Source organism: Podarcis melisellensis (assembly GCF_964234715.1).
Source record: "Podarcis melisellensis genome assembly, chromosome: 13".
NCBI lineage: Eukaryota > Metazoa > Chordata > Lepidosauria > Squamata > Lacertidae > Podarcis > Podarcis melisellensis.
The window spans coordinates 27,005,321-27,021,049 of NC_138545.1; the positions used below are offsets into that span (position 1 = coordinate 27,005,321).

The following is a 15,729-nucleotide window of genomic DNA, read 5'->3' on the forward strand; positions in this document are numbered from 1 at the left end:
AGTGGGATCACCAGGAGTGGTGGAAGCCAAGCAGAAGTGCTACAAGCTGCGAGGGAGGAGGGCTATGATCCACCCAGCTTTCTCTGCTTCCCAAGCAGACCTTTTCTTGCAGCTCTTCACTGCAAGGTAAACTGCAACCGGTGGGCCCAAACCAGACAATATGTCAACACTGGCTGACCTTCAGCACCTGCAATGAATTTGAACTGTTTTGCCTTACCTTTGCTTAAGAGACAAGCTTTCTCCATTAATAGCCTCGTTTTCCTTCAATAAAGGAAGAAACAGAAAGAAAATGTGAGTCTATAATGTTTCAAAATCGGGGTGTGGGACATCAGGTCCTGAGGCCTCAATGTGGCTCCCCAGGCCTCTCCCTTGACCCCAAGCTACACCCCACTCCTTAGCCACCCTTGGTCTTCAGACACACCCCTCACTGCCCTCCTTCAGGTGGTTATTGCCTTGCTGGACTGTGTCATTAACTTTGATAAGGTCTCTCGCTTGCCTGGAGGACGGATAGGGGTTGTGTGCAAAAACAAGCCACTGAACAAAGGCACAAATTGAAATGTGTTGATATTTTGTCTCTGGCCCTACCTACCACTGTCTTGTGGCCCCCAGAAAGTTACCTCAGAAGAAATGTGGCTTCAGGTCCCGTTCCCCCCCCCCCAATATACTTAGTTCCACCAATCCTTCTTGTGCATTGACGGTGCCATGTTGATTTCTTCAGGATTGACATCCTGCTAATGAATTTGCTGTTGTAATAAAGGATTGGTTGTTGCTTTTCTCTCTCCCTTCTTGGTCCGCTACCCAGGTTTTGCTCACTTGCTTTGTATTTCATTGTTTCACATAAAATATGATTTCATGTTTTTTGAGGTCTCTAACAATTCACCTGATTTGGAAAACAAGAGGGAGAGGAGAATGTTCCATAATGGATAGATTTCTTACCATTTCTCTTCCTGCTTTGTATATTGGGTAACCCACAGATTTCAGTGTTTTCTGTGACAAAGAAACAATTTCACAAAGTCTTCAGCATTTGTCTTACAGGATGTTTTCAGATGACCAATTTATTGAACATTCATACTCATTTGTTTTCATGGAAGTTAGACCATGGATTTGCACTGACTTGTTTCCTCATTAATTTAGAGACCGCACGACATCTTCCTCCTCCCATTGTTGTCCCATACCTTTCCCCCTTTAACTGCAGACATTTTTGCTCCATGGAAACTTCCAAAATGGCTAGGTAATGCACACTTATCATTAGGACAGGGGTGGTGGTGGTGGGTTTGCCCTGATTTTCTTTTGGCAGCTCTTACTTCCCTTTCTTTTACCTTAGTCAGTCATCATGTAAATTTCGAGCAAGGGGCTGCTTCAGAAGGCTTTTGCTCTGATCTTCTGATTTACGCTAAACTAATCAAGAGTTGAAATGACTATTGCACACAAATTATTGTTTATATAAAAGGAAAATGGAAGATAGAGAAGGGGATTCAACTCAGCTGCTTTTTAGCCATTGCCAAAGCTTGGAAAGTGAAAAGGGAGGTAAATGCAACCACTAAAGAACTGTTAATTTAAAGCTTCTCTCCTCCTCCCGCCTAAAAAAAAGTGAACTAATTTGTGCACAACTGGGATTGAGTTGAGTATGTGAATGGGTCCTTCTTTCATATATTAGCAAGCTGAAAAATTGTTGCAAGAAAACATGGGGACTAGAAGCAGGAGGACGGGTGTATGGGTTAGCTGGTAGTTGGAGATAAAAATATGATGGAAATATACCGTTAAAATGTCTCTTGCTGGTGACCCATCTTCCACTTCTACTCAAATGGCTGAGAAGCAGCTGGTCACAAGAGGTGGGAGGGAGGGAAAAGGACATGAGGCTGGAAATGGGGAAGGGAGATCTGGAAAAAGGAGCAGCAGTAGTCACCCACCCATATCACCCCAGCCCTAAAACCTTTGGGATGATTGTGTAGAAATAAAATGATGTTGCAGCTATGAAAGCAACCGCATTTCTCAGCCCCAGTATTTTATTAGGAGAATCTTGCAAAAATGTACACTTTAGTCAAAACCGCAGACAAAAATGTGCTTATTAGAATAAATTCACACTTAAATGCTGAAGCATTTTCACGAGGTTTTTTTTAAAAAAAAATCATCATAAATTGCTGTGGAAATGTGGTGAACTAAATTTAATGTTGGGAAAACTGGAAACTGAAAGAACTTAATTTGACAAAGAGCGTGAGAAAAGACCTCTTGTATCAAGTCAATCTTTCTTCCCACAGTTGTCATCCAGGTGTGTCTTGGAAGCTCACAAGCAAAGCGTGAAGGTGATGACCATGGGATTAGCTCTCTGCCTTAACAACCTTACAGATTGGTGGTGGGATATAATAACAAACACACAAGCATGCAGGATGAATTTGTGTGTGAGTCTAACAGCACACTTGCCATCTCTGTGGTGGTGGCTGCTCTCTTATTATAAGAGAATTTTTAAAAACCCTCCCATTGCATATCATTGTGTATAATCATCTATTTGCTTGAATCTATTCACGAGGAAAGACAGCAATTAGAAAGAGCTGTACTTACACTTCTGTCCTTTGAGAGTTGCATGGACCACGGTGTTCACCTGGGATTCCACTTGGCCTGGATAGGTGTTGTGGAACAAGGAAGATAAGTGATTGCACAGAGGACCTGAGTCATTTCATGTCTCCAGTGGCAGTAGTTTCTTTACATATAAGGTAAGAAGTTTTGCAATAGTTTCTGAAGAGTGACGAGCTATGTGCGTATTCATGCATCTCTTCCACCAGCACTTATTTACAAGGGGCAGCCCCCTTTTTTTCCTGGTACCTGTCTTTTCGGGTAACTGCAGTTTCTTATTTGTCCTTTTTATCTCTGGGAATTAGTTGGGGATTATAAAGTTTGACCTTGAAGTTATATCTTTAAGGTGTGTGTATATCAGGGTTGCATCTTGTTCTTTGTGCATTGCATGTATACATATAAACTAGCAGCCATTTCTACCCAGAGGCCCATCAGAATGATGCTACAGCATGCTATTCTAGTGTTGATGTCATGTTATCCCAATGGCTGGGGGGGGGGAGTATGACAGCTGCAAATGGGCAACTGCCAGGAGAAAACACCACTGCTACCAACAGTAAACTCTCCATCTTTTAAAAAAATATTACTCTCCACTCTCTCGGCTCCCTCAGCCTAAAAGCGGAGATAAGCACCACACCCCATAGTTGAATTTGACTGGACTTAACCGTCCAGGGGTCCTTTACATTTTGACCTTTACTCTCCCCTCCAATCAATTAAAGGTACTCAGTATTTGCAACCTGAGAATTGTGTTGTAAATTAGGTAGAGGACTTGTTTCAACACTTTTACAGTATATGTGTGCATTATCTAAAAGAAATAAATAATTTTTCTTTCAAACGATTGATTTTCTTTCATTCAGACTGAAAAAGTTAACTGAAGTATTAATAAACAAAAACTCATATGGATAATGAGTTAACTATAAAACTGCAACTTTATTCGAAAAGTAAATCACAGCTATTTCAATAGGACTTACTTCCTAGTAAGTATACAGTGTTGTGACTTGGGGGGAGGACGGGGGAGGCTGTATGCCTGAGTACCTTCATATTCCTGGCCCCAACAAAGATTCAATTGCTGGAATTGGTAATGGCCCCTAAGTATGGTTTGTTAAGGTAACAAAGGAAGTGACTCTGTGCCATAGGCCAAATGTGTATACCCTCGCCCTCGATTCTCTGGTAGTTAGAAAGACAAAACACCAGAGTTGAGGTGTGAGAGCTAGAAGCTAGAAATTAGAAGCAGCCTGGGCAACTGAGAGACGGAGCCATGTCTGATTTCTGCTGGAATCCAAAGCTGTGGCTATGGGAATAGCAAGAACATATTGGGGTGCTAATGCTGGCAGCCCCTCCATCATAGGGTCAGGTTGTATATGTGTATATATCATATCCTATATCATATACCATATCATATACCATATATCATAAAAACACCACAGTCTTCACTGTTCCTCATTACAAAAGGAAGCACTGATCCTGGGTAAGTTCCTGCAACCCCTGGAATCTCGTACCGATCAAAGATAGGGGTAGCATGCAACAATAGGATTGTAACACAGTTGCTGTAATCAGATGGCTATTTTTCCATCTATATCATATTGAGGACACATTGGAGGGTGCATCTAACTGAACAACAGCGGATAAAGGTAAGTGGGTTTCCTTATCCGAAAGCATGGCAAGGGAAAGTGGAATGAAATATCTACTATCAACTGTGCAGTGGGAAGAATTCCAGGAAAGGGGGTGTCAAATGAAGACCACCTCAGGACCTGTTCCACCTGCCCCCACCCCTGTTCTACCCTGGATTCTGTATCAACTGTGCTATTAGAAGGCTTTCATGGGAGAATGAAAGATCTGGTAGGAGGGGGTAGTATCTGGAGAAAGCCCTAGCTTTCTCATATTCTATTTCTGTAGGAAGGATCCTAATAACTTTTAAATGTGTTAATATTGTTTACTGCTTGGTTTGTTTTAAAAATGCAGTTTTAGGTTATCTTGTTCACTGGCTTGAAAATATCTGTATCCTGAACAGCAGGTCATATATTAAATTGCAAAAAAGTAATAATAGATAATATAATAATATATTTGCAAGGGGGTCAAGCAAAGTGAATGGGAAGGAAGCAATCTGCAATTACGTCAAAGGCAAGTGTAGTATGGATCTTAATGGGGGGGGGAAATGGTATTGGAGGGGAGTGAATATGAAAGCAAATATTGTTTATTGTGAAAAAATTCTACCTGGCATTTTATCTATAATAATCAGGAGGCAATATCTGATACATCAGGCAAAAAAGCAACAATATGCAAGTTCAGTAATAAACCATCACATTTTTATAGGCACACAATCTGAGCACTTTCCATCCTTCCCACTGAAAACTTTGCCACGAAAGGTACAGTATTAGAAGGGCTCAGGATTTAGTGCCTGGGGGCAATAAGCCATGAAAGAGTGGTGCTTTCCTGCTACAATCTTGACTTCAAGAGTGAATGAGTGTATGTATGTATGTATGTATGTACATGCAGAATTGCAACTCCTTTACTTTAAGTGCAATAGTTCACATGGTTACTTCATATGTAGTATCCTGCACTAACCACAACAGTGGTGTACTTGACGGTGTATAGGATGTGGTTCATTGCATTACTGTCAGTGACGCCACAGCCTGGCCACTTCCACATTGTTGAAACAATCAACAATAACATCCGTACACTTGACTGCTTCTGTTGAAATTCATTGCTAATGTGCAGTAAATTGAATTGAACCTACAATTATGCAAACAACAGTACCATTGTTCGGGCTTTCTGGTGTCCAATGGTAGCCAGGTAAGTGATTTTTTTGCCTGTGTCATCTCCAAAAGTATGAAAAGTTACTGTAGCCTGACTCACGTAATGCACCAGGGTAGAAACTTCTGTTACTTTTGGAGATGACGGAGGCACAGGCAAATAAACTACTTATCTGTCTACCACAGGACATGAGAAGGCCTGAACAATGGGACTGTTTCTGTCACTTCTTATTAATTAGCATTCAAAATGGTAGATTATCTGTTGTCTATTGTGCGTTTGACTTCGTTCTACCTGTGTAGCTCACACCCATGTGAAGTATGTTGCTACTGACAATTTAAAATGTTTGTGCTTATTCCCAAAGGATGTAACAAAAATCCTTACCAAAAGAATGCTAGGGATGAGGATGAGGAATTTTCTCTAGTACAGCACATTTTGGGGTTGAGGACTACAATTAAACTGAATGCTGTCAGCTATAATATATACAACCCAGATGCTGTCTACTTCACTTAGACTCCTCAAATTCTTCTCATAGGTACAAGTTTGCTGAAGACTTTTCTAAAAATGTCTTTAAACACTCTGTTCCTCAGGCTGTAGATATAGGGATTGAACATGGGAGTCAGGATAGTGTAGAAAACAGAGAAGACTTTGTACAGATCCTTCAGTGTGTCAGTCTTTGGTAATATGTACACTGTGATAAGGGTACCATAGGAAATGGTAACCATAATAAGATGAGAGGAGCAGGTAGAGAAAGCTTTCTTTTTGCCACTGTTTGAAGGGATTTTCAAAATGGTGCTGATGATGCAAACATAAGAAGTGATGGTCAGTATCATTGGTGCAACGGTGCATGCTGATCCCAAGACTGACATCAGCATTTCTGCCTGTCAGGTTTCGCTACAGGAGAGCTTTAACAATGGCTCATAATAGCAAAAGTAATAGTCACTTACTTTGGGGGCACAAAAATTAAACTGAGATGCATGGAATGCTGTAAACGCATGCATGTAAGGCAGTGGAGATAAACCTTTTTTCGCAAGAGCTATGCATCAAATCCGAAGTGCACACTACAAATATACCGGTAGTTCCTAGTGCTTGGCAGAAAGTTTTGACCATCGGAGCTGCAACATAAGATTTGTACAATTCTGATGTATTTACAAACTCTGACTCCTGAAAAATGAAATGAAAGTTTGACAGATTAAACTTCTTGGTATCATCTCTGACCGTTGGTATCTTTCCAAGACTTTACCTCCCATTGCTTCCACAAATCAGTGGGAGTTCATTCAGGTATGCTGTATAGGGATTTCAGACCAAGTGGCATATTACACAGTAGAAATATGCTATAATGTGTAAACAACAAAGTAAGGCTTAGATAAACATCAGGAAACATCAGCTGCTGCTGCCACAAGTTTTATGAAACTAGTTCAAGCACAAAACCAAATAAAAAAGGAGAGAAAATTTTAATGCATTACAGAACACAGCCTTGAACACCTAAAACAGAATACATCACGGGAACACTAATATCATATTACTTCAGACTACTGAACAGTCCAGTCCAGTCTAATTGTCAGTAGCTCTTGAGCACCTCAAGTGGGTTGGGGGTGGGGACTGTCTCTGCTTTGTCACTTGAAAATTTTCACCTGTAGACTGAATCTTGGAAAATCTACAATCCTGAGTTATATCCAATGATACAGGGGTACCAACTTGAATAAAATATTTGGGGGGGGCAGGTAAGCCCCGCCCAGCATAATCAATCACATGATGCAGTGCATGCACACCATTTGAATAGTAACACCCATCAACACTGGGGGGCCCAGCCCTCTTAAATATTCTCTTGGGGGGCAAAGACCCCCCCTTTGTACCTAGGAGTTGGCTCCCATGTGATGATAGTTCTACTCAGAGTTGACACATTGAAAATGATAGCCATGACTATGGTTAAGCAATTTAGGTACTTAATGAAAATGGGTATACTCTGAGTAAAACTAAGTTGAACACAACCCTTTATCCCTTGCCTCATAATGAATGAGTACCCATATTTTGCAATTTTTAACCAGTACCATAAAGGGTCTCCTAACCCCTGTGCTATAAAATAGCAGAATATTCGCAGCAGCTACTCATAGAGGTCAACACTCCATCACATAGTAGAATTGGAAGGGACCCTGAATGTCATCTAGTCCAACCCCCTGCAATGCAGGAATCTCAACTAAAGCATCCATGTTACATGGTCATCTAATCTCTGCTTAAAAACCTCCAATGAAGGAGAGTCTACCACTTTCCGAGGGAATCCGCTCCACTGTCAAACAGCTTTTGTAATATCCCTAGAAATCTCCCTCTCTTTCAACCTCTCACACACAAAACTTTGTACCTTCAAAGATGTGCTCCCCATCAGTGCTTTGACCTCTTCTTTCAAAGTATCAGGACAGCTGGATATAGATCCTTTGGTACTTTTCCATTTCTTTCCTCAAACAAAATGTGTGACTGCAATAAAGGTCTGTACACAGTATTCCAACCTACTTTCTCTGACTACATTTACCAGTTCATTATTTTTACCCTGTGAAGATGTAACTTCTCTGAGCAGTTCTGCCAAAGTTTCTAGTGAAAGTTCCTTTCAGAAAATAAAAGGACAAAGGGGACCTTTCAATGGAATGTATTAATTTCTCACACTTCCCTCCCTCCCTCCATTCTATAGAACGGAGATAAGCATTATGGGGAAGAAGAAAAAATATGCCCAATTATGTGTGACACATGAGGCACTGCATCTACCAGGGAAATTGCAGGCCTACTGCAGGCCTGGCAGAGTTGGATGGAAAAAAAACAACATGAAGAAAGAGACAATGCATGTGCTTTTGTAAACGAGGAAAATCTTTAATAAAAATTATTTATATATTTTTTAAAAGACAACATGTGGAAGATGCCTGTGACCTTCCTAGCTTGCATCTTTCCTGCAAGGTGCATAAGTGTACCCTTGATAGCAACTTTGTGGATGCTTTCACTCTTCTAAGGTTCCGGCTTCAGGGTGGGGGGTCATGGTGTTACGAAACAAGGGCAAGTTCTCTTGGTGACATAGCCTCAAGAAGCATGTCAGGAGATCCTCTGATAACTGGGTGCGGGGTTATCAGGTGTTCCAGAGCGTTTTCCAGGTGGCCTACTCCAAACGAGACTACTGGCACCTCAACAACCACATGGGTGTTTTTCTCAAGGCTCAGGTACTGGCTGGGGGTGCTGTAGCTATTGCCTTTGATGAGGCATTTGCCAGCAGGCACAGCACAATCAGAATTCATAATGGGACCTCCATAATAACAAGCTCTGACTTGTTCAATCCAAAATATACTCAGAGTCCTTTCTTTCTCAACTCTATTTCTACCAGCTCAGCATATTTCTTAGTGTCTCCACCCATGGTTTCCTTCCCCTTCTCCAACATCATAACTCCACCATTGGGTTGTTTCACTCCTCCAGGAAACATTGTGGAGGTCCTCTCGATTTCATTATCTATTGCTTTACCATTCCATTCTCCAGCTCTGGAAATCCTCCATCAGCATTTTTTCCCAGGTACTCTGTAACTTCTCCAGCCTCAGCTTGTCCAGTACATTTTTATTCACCTTTTTTTGCATCTCTGCAGTCAGTGGGATGTTTTTCAGTATTCTCACCATACTGAGTGCTTTCTTTGAGATCCACACAGTCCTTGCTTATCAAAAGTACATTCCTAGCATTCTTCTCCCACAGCAGCATGGCCATGTAGTTTCACATTACAATCAGCAGATTCACCAGTGAGGTGGAGGATCAAAAATAAAGTGAAATAAAATCAAAACAACTCAGAGCTCCTCTTAGCTGTTTAGAAACTTTCGTAGGTACGTATATTTAAATAATGCTTTTTGTTCTATTTTCTTTTCAGTCCTCTAGTGTCATCTCCTCTTAAGTCCAGCAGTCAGGACTTCTTTCAGATGAGCCGTTTAACCAGCAGACAGAAAACCTCGGTCATAATTTATAGCAGTTTCAGAAGTAGTTGAAGAAAGGGAGGTTTAGTCAATCTTTGCCCAAGGACTGACCCTCCTAGGGCTATTAAGTGGGGTTTGGACAAGATTGCAGTACTTCCTCTTCCCAGTCACTCACCCAAACAGCTTCCTTGAAGGTTTCTCAGTCCCAAAGTGAGAGAGCAGCCCTTCCACAGCACTGGAAGTTAATCCCTGTTATCTCTGTTCCTCAGAGATAATATGATAGCTAATGGTTATCATTAATCACCACCTAATTATGTTTGTCAATGGAGTCTCAGGAGGAGATTTCTAATGAGCCGTGATTCCTCCTCAGAAATCTGGCTTGATTTCCACCCAACACTGGTGCCTGTCTAAATTATTTCTGCTGCACTCACAAGCCACAAAATGCACCTTTCAGAATCCAACACTGATTATGTCTAAATCCTAAAGAGAAATCTAGTGTGACATCTCTGGAGAAGTTGCTCTGCAAGGGAGTGCGGAATGGAGCTGGGAGTCTATCTGTTGTATGAGTTCTTTGATGCCCTTCCATGGAATCACACACTCCCCCCCCCCCAAAGAGCTGTACCCTCCTTTGGACAACAACAATCACAATAGTGATATATGTGTTTCCTGAAACAGCCCATAATTTTGTAGCTCTGAATTTCCTTCACTGAGCCATCACTTGGACTGGCAGGTCCAAAGGTCTCATACAACTCTCTCATTCCATGACCCCCCCCCCCCGCATCTCAGAGTATCTCTTTTTTTTTTATCCAACACTAATTACAGTACATGTGAATTTTAATGGGAAAACTAGTGTGCCATCTATTATCTACTTGCGAGAGCCAGTGTGGTGTAGTGGTTAAGAGCGGTAGACTCGTAATCTGGGGAACCGGGTTCGCGTCTCCGCTCCTCCACATGCAGCTGCTGGGTGACCTTGGGCTAGTCACACTTCTCTGAAGTCTCTCAGCCCCACTCACCTCACAGAGTGTTTTTTGTGGGGGAGGAAGAGAAAGGAGAATGTTAGCCGCTTTGAGACTCCTTAAAGGGAGTGATAAAGCAGGATATCAAATCCAAACTCCTTTTCTTCTTCTTGAGAAGGCACTCTGCTAGGGATGGGGAATGAAGCTGGGTGGGTGAGTTTTTCTATTGTATGAGCTCTCAGATATCAGGTTGACACCTGGAATTCCTCTGAGGCTAAGGGTGCACATATTAAGGTTCCAACCCCATGAATTCTCCTCAACCCCCCCCCCATTTGCTGCAAGTCTAAGGTTGTGCCAAATAGTAGCATCTCCTCTGTTGGGTGCTTTATCACAAACATAGGAGCCAACTCCAAGGGGCTGAAGGGCTTTCACCTCCCCAATAAAATATATGGGGGCAGCCCCTCCCAAGTTGATGGCCATTGCCATTCAAATGGTGAGCGTGTGCTGTATCATGTGATTGATTATGCAGGGCAGGGCATACCTGCCCCCCCAATTTTTTTTCATCAAGTTGGCATTCCTGATCTAAAATAATAAAAAATGTTTGAAACAGAAGACCCTGAAGAGTGGGATTATATGCTGCAATAATTTAGGCAAATGAATTTTCATGCCAATCTTCCCACAGAGATGGGCGAATAAATTGTGGTGGTGTCACAGGACTGCATTTGCCAGCTATGTCCTCATTGGCTCCACCCCAATCTTCATTCATTGAGGCAAAAGAGCTGAAAGAGAGTATTCATTGCAACTGGGAACCCTGTAAAGTCAGTGCCCTTTGCTGTAGAGAAGATTCTTTTCCTTCTATCTTTTAAAATATTTTATTGATCTGTGAACAAAAAAATTGCAAACACAACAACAAGTAAGAAGATAAAGAATAAGAAATTTAAACCATAAAGCATCAGAGCCTGGAACGACAAAAGTACAAAGATGTATTGTAGTTCCAAAGAGATAATCAAGTATTAATTCATACAAGAATCCCCTTTACAAATAATAAAGGTTTATAAAAAATAAAAATATACTTCACCTGTTAGTTCCATCATTATTAATAATAAATATTTTATGTAGTCTTAAAAGAGCCAGACATTTGCATACAATGATGGCACTGAGTGACCATGTTCCTCATTTTTTTTATAAGAAATAAAATCAAGACACAAAATAGGGGTGGGGAGTCCTTCAAGCTCTGCCTTTTAGATATTTTAGTTTGCGTGTTCAGACCCAGATACCTCCCCCCTAAATAAATTTACACTTTACTCAAATGTTGGTTTTGGTTTTTGGCAGAATGTAGGTCACAACTTTATTGATTACAGAAAGTGACTGGTTGCATAGGCTCTGGTTCAACTAGCTCCCTGCCATACAAGTAACGCTGACCCAGGGTTCCAGCATAGGTCAGCCAAGAGGGAACACCTGGATAAGAGGAAAGCTGGGAACGGCCAACTCTGCCACCCAAATGCCCCCCTGGACTCAGGCATGGGCACAATCCCCTCTCAGGGTTTGACCAAACCATCGAGTCCTTGGATTCCTTTAACGGAATATCCTTCACATAGGGATGGCAAGAGCGTTCTCCCATCCCTATCACCTGAACCAGAGATTATCCACAACCTTACCAGTTGTGATGATTTGCTATGCGACAGGCAAAACCCAAGTGGCAACAGCCAATCAGCCAAGTGGGGGAAATTCCTGCCATGTCCCTGTCCCAAAGACAGACAACACATGACGGCATAGCAAGGTCAAGTGCAAAGCCCTAAAAGTAGGGAGAGGTGGGTGGGTGTTCCGAATGCACACGCCGAAAGAGGAAGCTCTGGGTCATGTGCATGGGTATAAATAGGTCCCTCGAACTGTTTGGATTGCATCCCATTGGCCAGATTGCACCCAGCTATGAGGGACCTACCAATCGAGTGTTGTGGCTGACCAATCGTACCCACCCACAACACAGGGTGTCGGTTTTCCAGGTCTCACCACGATACGTGCCCTCTTTGAGGGAGGACCCAATTTCTGAGCTATTTTTTCAAGAACGGCAATTTGACAAATTCTTGAGTGCCGGCAATAAATAGTATATGGATTTGAAAACAAGCAAATAAATGGTGGCGTGCTGGATCAGATTTATGAATGAGCACATGCAAAACTGACACAGGATGAAAACAGACTGATACATCACTAGTTAGGGCACCCTTTAATGGCGCATTTCTCCCCCAATGCAACAATATGATGGGTCATTGTAAGATAATTCAATGCCAGTTCATGGCAGGATGGGGAGATAAAATCTGCAGCCCCAGACAGTCAAAAGTTGTGGGACCTGTCTGGCATGAGGAATTCAACAGTTGTCAGAAGATGACATGTGTTAATGGTGCCTTGCCATTGTTAGGTATGCAGGCTTCCAGAATCACAACAAAATCTAAACCCTGCATTTCAGCCCCAAGGAGGTTAAATTTCTGTCACAGTTGTTGGATTAACCCCATTTCTCCTTCCTATGGTTCATTTTATTCAGTTCTGTAGTCCCAACAGACTACAAAGGGTGGAATACTAGGTTTTGGAAATGTCTCCACTCTTCTGAGTGACATTATACATGTATATGCTCTGCATCTTTTAAAAAAGCAATCAGTGTTGTTAGTTTCACTAATTTCACTGGTGGATTTTTGAAATTACAAGTCACAAATCACTTACTCCAAAGTGCTTCTATTGTTTTCAGTTTGTCTCCTCAGTTACAGAAGCATTTAGTTTTGCTGCATTTGGTTTCCTTCCATTGTTCTTTCAGACACAATTTTTCTGAAGGCTTTTGTAAGCACTTGCTTGAAGTCTCTGTTCCTCAGGCTGTAGATGAAGGGATTGAACATGGGAGTCAGGATGGCGTAGCAAAGAGAAAAGATTTTGTTCAGATCCCTCAGTGTGTCGGTGTTTGGTAACATATACACTATGAGAAGGGTACCATAGAAAATGGTGACTACAATAAGATGAGAGGAGCAGGTAGAAAAAGCTTTCTTCCTGCCACTGTTTGAAGGGATTTTCAAAATGGTGTTGATAATGCAAGTGTAGGAGCTCAAGGTCAGTATCAATGGTGGCATGATGCCTGCGAATCCCACCACTGTCATCAACATTTCTGCCTGCTTGGTTTCACCACAGGAGAGCATTAACAATGGAGTATAATCACAAAAGAAATGGTCAATTTCATTGGGGCCACAGAAATTCAGATGTGATGCACAGAATGCCGTAATTGCAGTAAGTACAGCCCCAATAATCCAAGGAGCAACTGATAACTGAACACATAGTCTTCTGTTCATGAGGGTTACATAATGTAATGGTTTACATATGGCTACATACCTGTCATATGACATCACAGATAAGAGGTAACACTCAGTGCAAGCAAAACAGCCAAAGAAATAGAACTGGAGGAAACACTCACTAAAAGAAATCCCATGATAGTCACTCAACAAGCTAGCCAAAAGTTTTGGAAGGGTTGTTGAGGTGTAGCAGATCTCTAAAATAGACAGGTTCCCCAGGAAGAAGTACATGGGCTTGTGAAGATGATGATCAGTGAGGACTGCTGTGGCTATAAGAATGTTTCCAGCAACTGTCACCATGTAGATTGCTAAAAATATAGCAAAGAGTGGAGTCTGCAGTTCAGGAAGCGTCTTGAATCCTAGAAGGATAAATTCTGTGACCACTGTTTCATTATCCCTTTCTTTTTTTGTCACAAATTGTTCCATTCTGAGACTAAATAAGTACTGGAACAGAAAGCACAGATATAAACATTTTGTGAGTGCCATCTGCTTAACTCCATAAATAGAATATATCTATCTATCTATCAACCAACACCCTCTAAATAAGTCACGTGGTGTATAACTTCTTAGTGATGTAGCTATGAAAACTAATCAAATTATTATAAATATTCTATCTCTGCAGCCTGGATTAATAATTCCTTTAAAAATACGGAGACTAAGATAATGTAAAATGAATGATGATGTTGAACAAAATCAAAGCTTATGTCAGAAGAGATGGGAAACATAAACTGCCACTGGCAGAAAATATATTCTATCACTCAGAATATATTTTGTGTTGCTGGGTTCACTTCTTTCTAGCACTTACATCTGATGACATTAGAAGGCCAACACCCTATATAATCTCCATTTTATTTTAGCCAAAGGACTGTGAAGAGCTCCTGAAATCATCATTTTGGTTGATATTACTAATTCATATCATCTTACTGGAAATAGTTCCTCCTCCCCTCCCCCTGTCTATTCCCAGATATAAATGATCTGAACCTAAAATCTTAAGAGCCATAGAGAACCACACATACGTATGAGAGAGATGGAGAGAAAGACTGGTTATGTTGATACACAAACATAAGGCCATGAATAAGTCAGATCCTTAATTACAATGAGCATACTCTGAGTAGAACGCAGTTGGATGCAGCCCTATATCCCTTGCCTCATAGTGAATGAGGACCCACAGAACATATTTATCTAATCAGTTTCATAAAATATCTCCTCACCACCACTCCTGCTAGACCCATCACTGTGCTACGAAATCAATACAAAATGTGCAACAGGTCCTGAGAGAGGTCAACACTCCATCTGATTATGACACACACACACCTGAAACTACTCCCATCTTTTGCATTCATTTGCAGAGGCCTTTTTACCTTGAAACATGCTCTCCCAATCACTGCTTTGACCTCTTCTTTCAAAATATCAGAATAGCTGGATATAGATTCTATGGTACTTCTCCATTTCCTCAAACAAAATATCTGACTACAATACAGGTTTGTGCACAGCATTCCGGTCTATTTAGTTTGATTACATCATGCAATGTTTTATATTTTCTCTAACACAATGTAAGTTCTCTGGGCAATTCAGCCACAGGGAGTTCCAAGCCGATGCTGATTTCGCATAACTAAAGGGCAAAGGGGACCTTTCAGTGGGATGCATTTATGTCCTCCACCTCCCTCCCTCCTTCCCTCTATAGAACGGAAATAAGCATTATGGTAAACACACATGAAATTCCCCAAAGAGAAAATGTCAATTTGAAAGACTTCAGCATCTGCAGGGAATGCTGGAGATGTGAATTATTTAACTGAGCAGGTGCTCGGATTGGTCAGCCTCTTTGATTCTATGACCCACTCCATATCTGAATATCTTTTGTTTATCCAGCATTAATTGCATGCAAACCTGAATGAGAAAGGTAGTGTACCATTTATTGGGAAGGGATAGCTCAGTCAGTAGGGCCTAAAACTCTTAATCTCAGAGCCGTGGGTTCAAGCCCCACATTGGGTGAAAGATTCTTGCATTGCAGGCAGTTAGACATCAAATTACAAAAATGAACACCTCCTCCACACAAAAATACAGGAAATGTGGCAGAAAAAACCCTTAAAATAATATAGCTAACACAAAGGGAGAGATAGAAAGCAGGGCCAGTCCCATCAGCTCTCTTGAGAGACTACCTTCATTGAGCACCTCCTTTCTTGGAATTATTGTAAT

The 15,729-nt window shown here is 41.4% G+C and overlaps 2 protein-coding genes across 2 annotated transcripts in view; one reads left to right on the forward strand and one right to left on the reverse strand.

Annotated features, from left to right (window-relative positions):
• The window catches only part of LOC309354855 (olfactory receptor 5AP2-like), a gene marked incomplete at both ends in the record, with an annotated part of 215,639 nt that overhangs the window by 23,786 nt on the left and 176,124 nt on the right, over positions 1-15,729 (forward strand). The gene's annotated exons all lie outside the window — the stretch shown is intronic.
• Positions 12,970-13,959, reverse strand: LOC309355495 (olfactory receptor 6B1-like; the record flags this gene model as incomplete). Its single annotated transcript, XM_081886429.1, has 1 exon — positions 12,970-13,959. One exon carries the CDS (start codon positions 13,957-13,959, stop codon positions 12,970-12,972), a length of 990 nt encoding a protein of 329 aa, XP_081742555.1.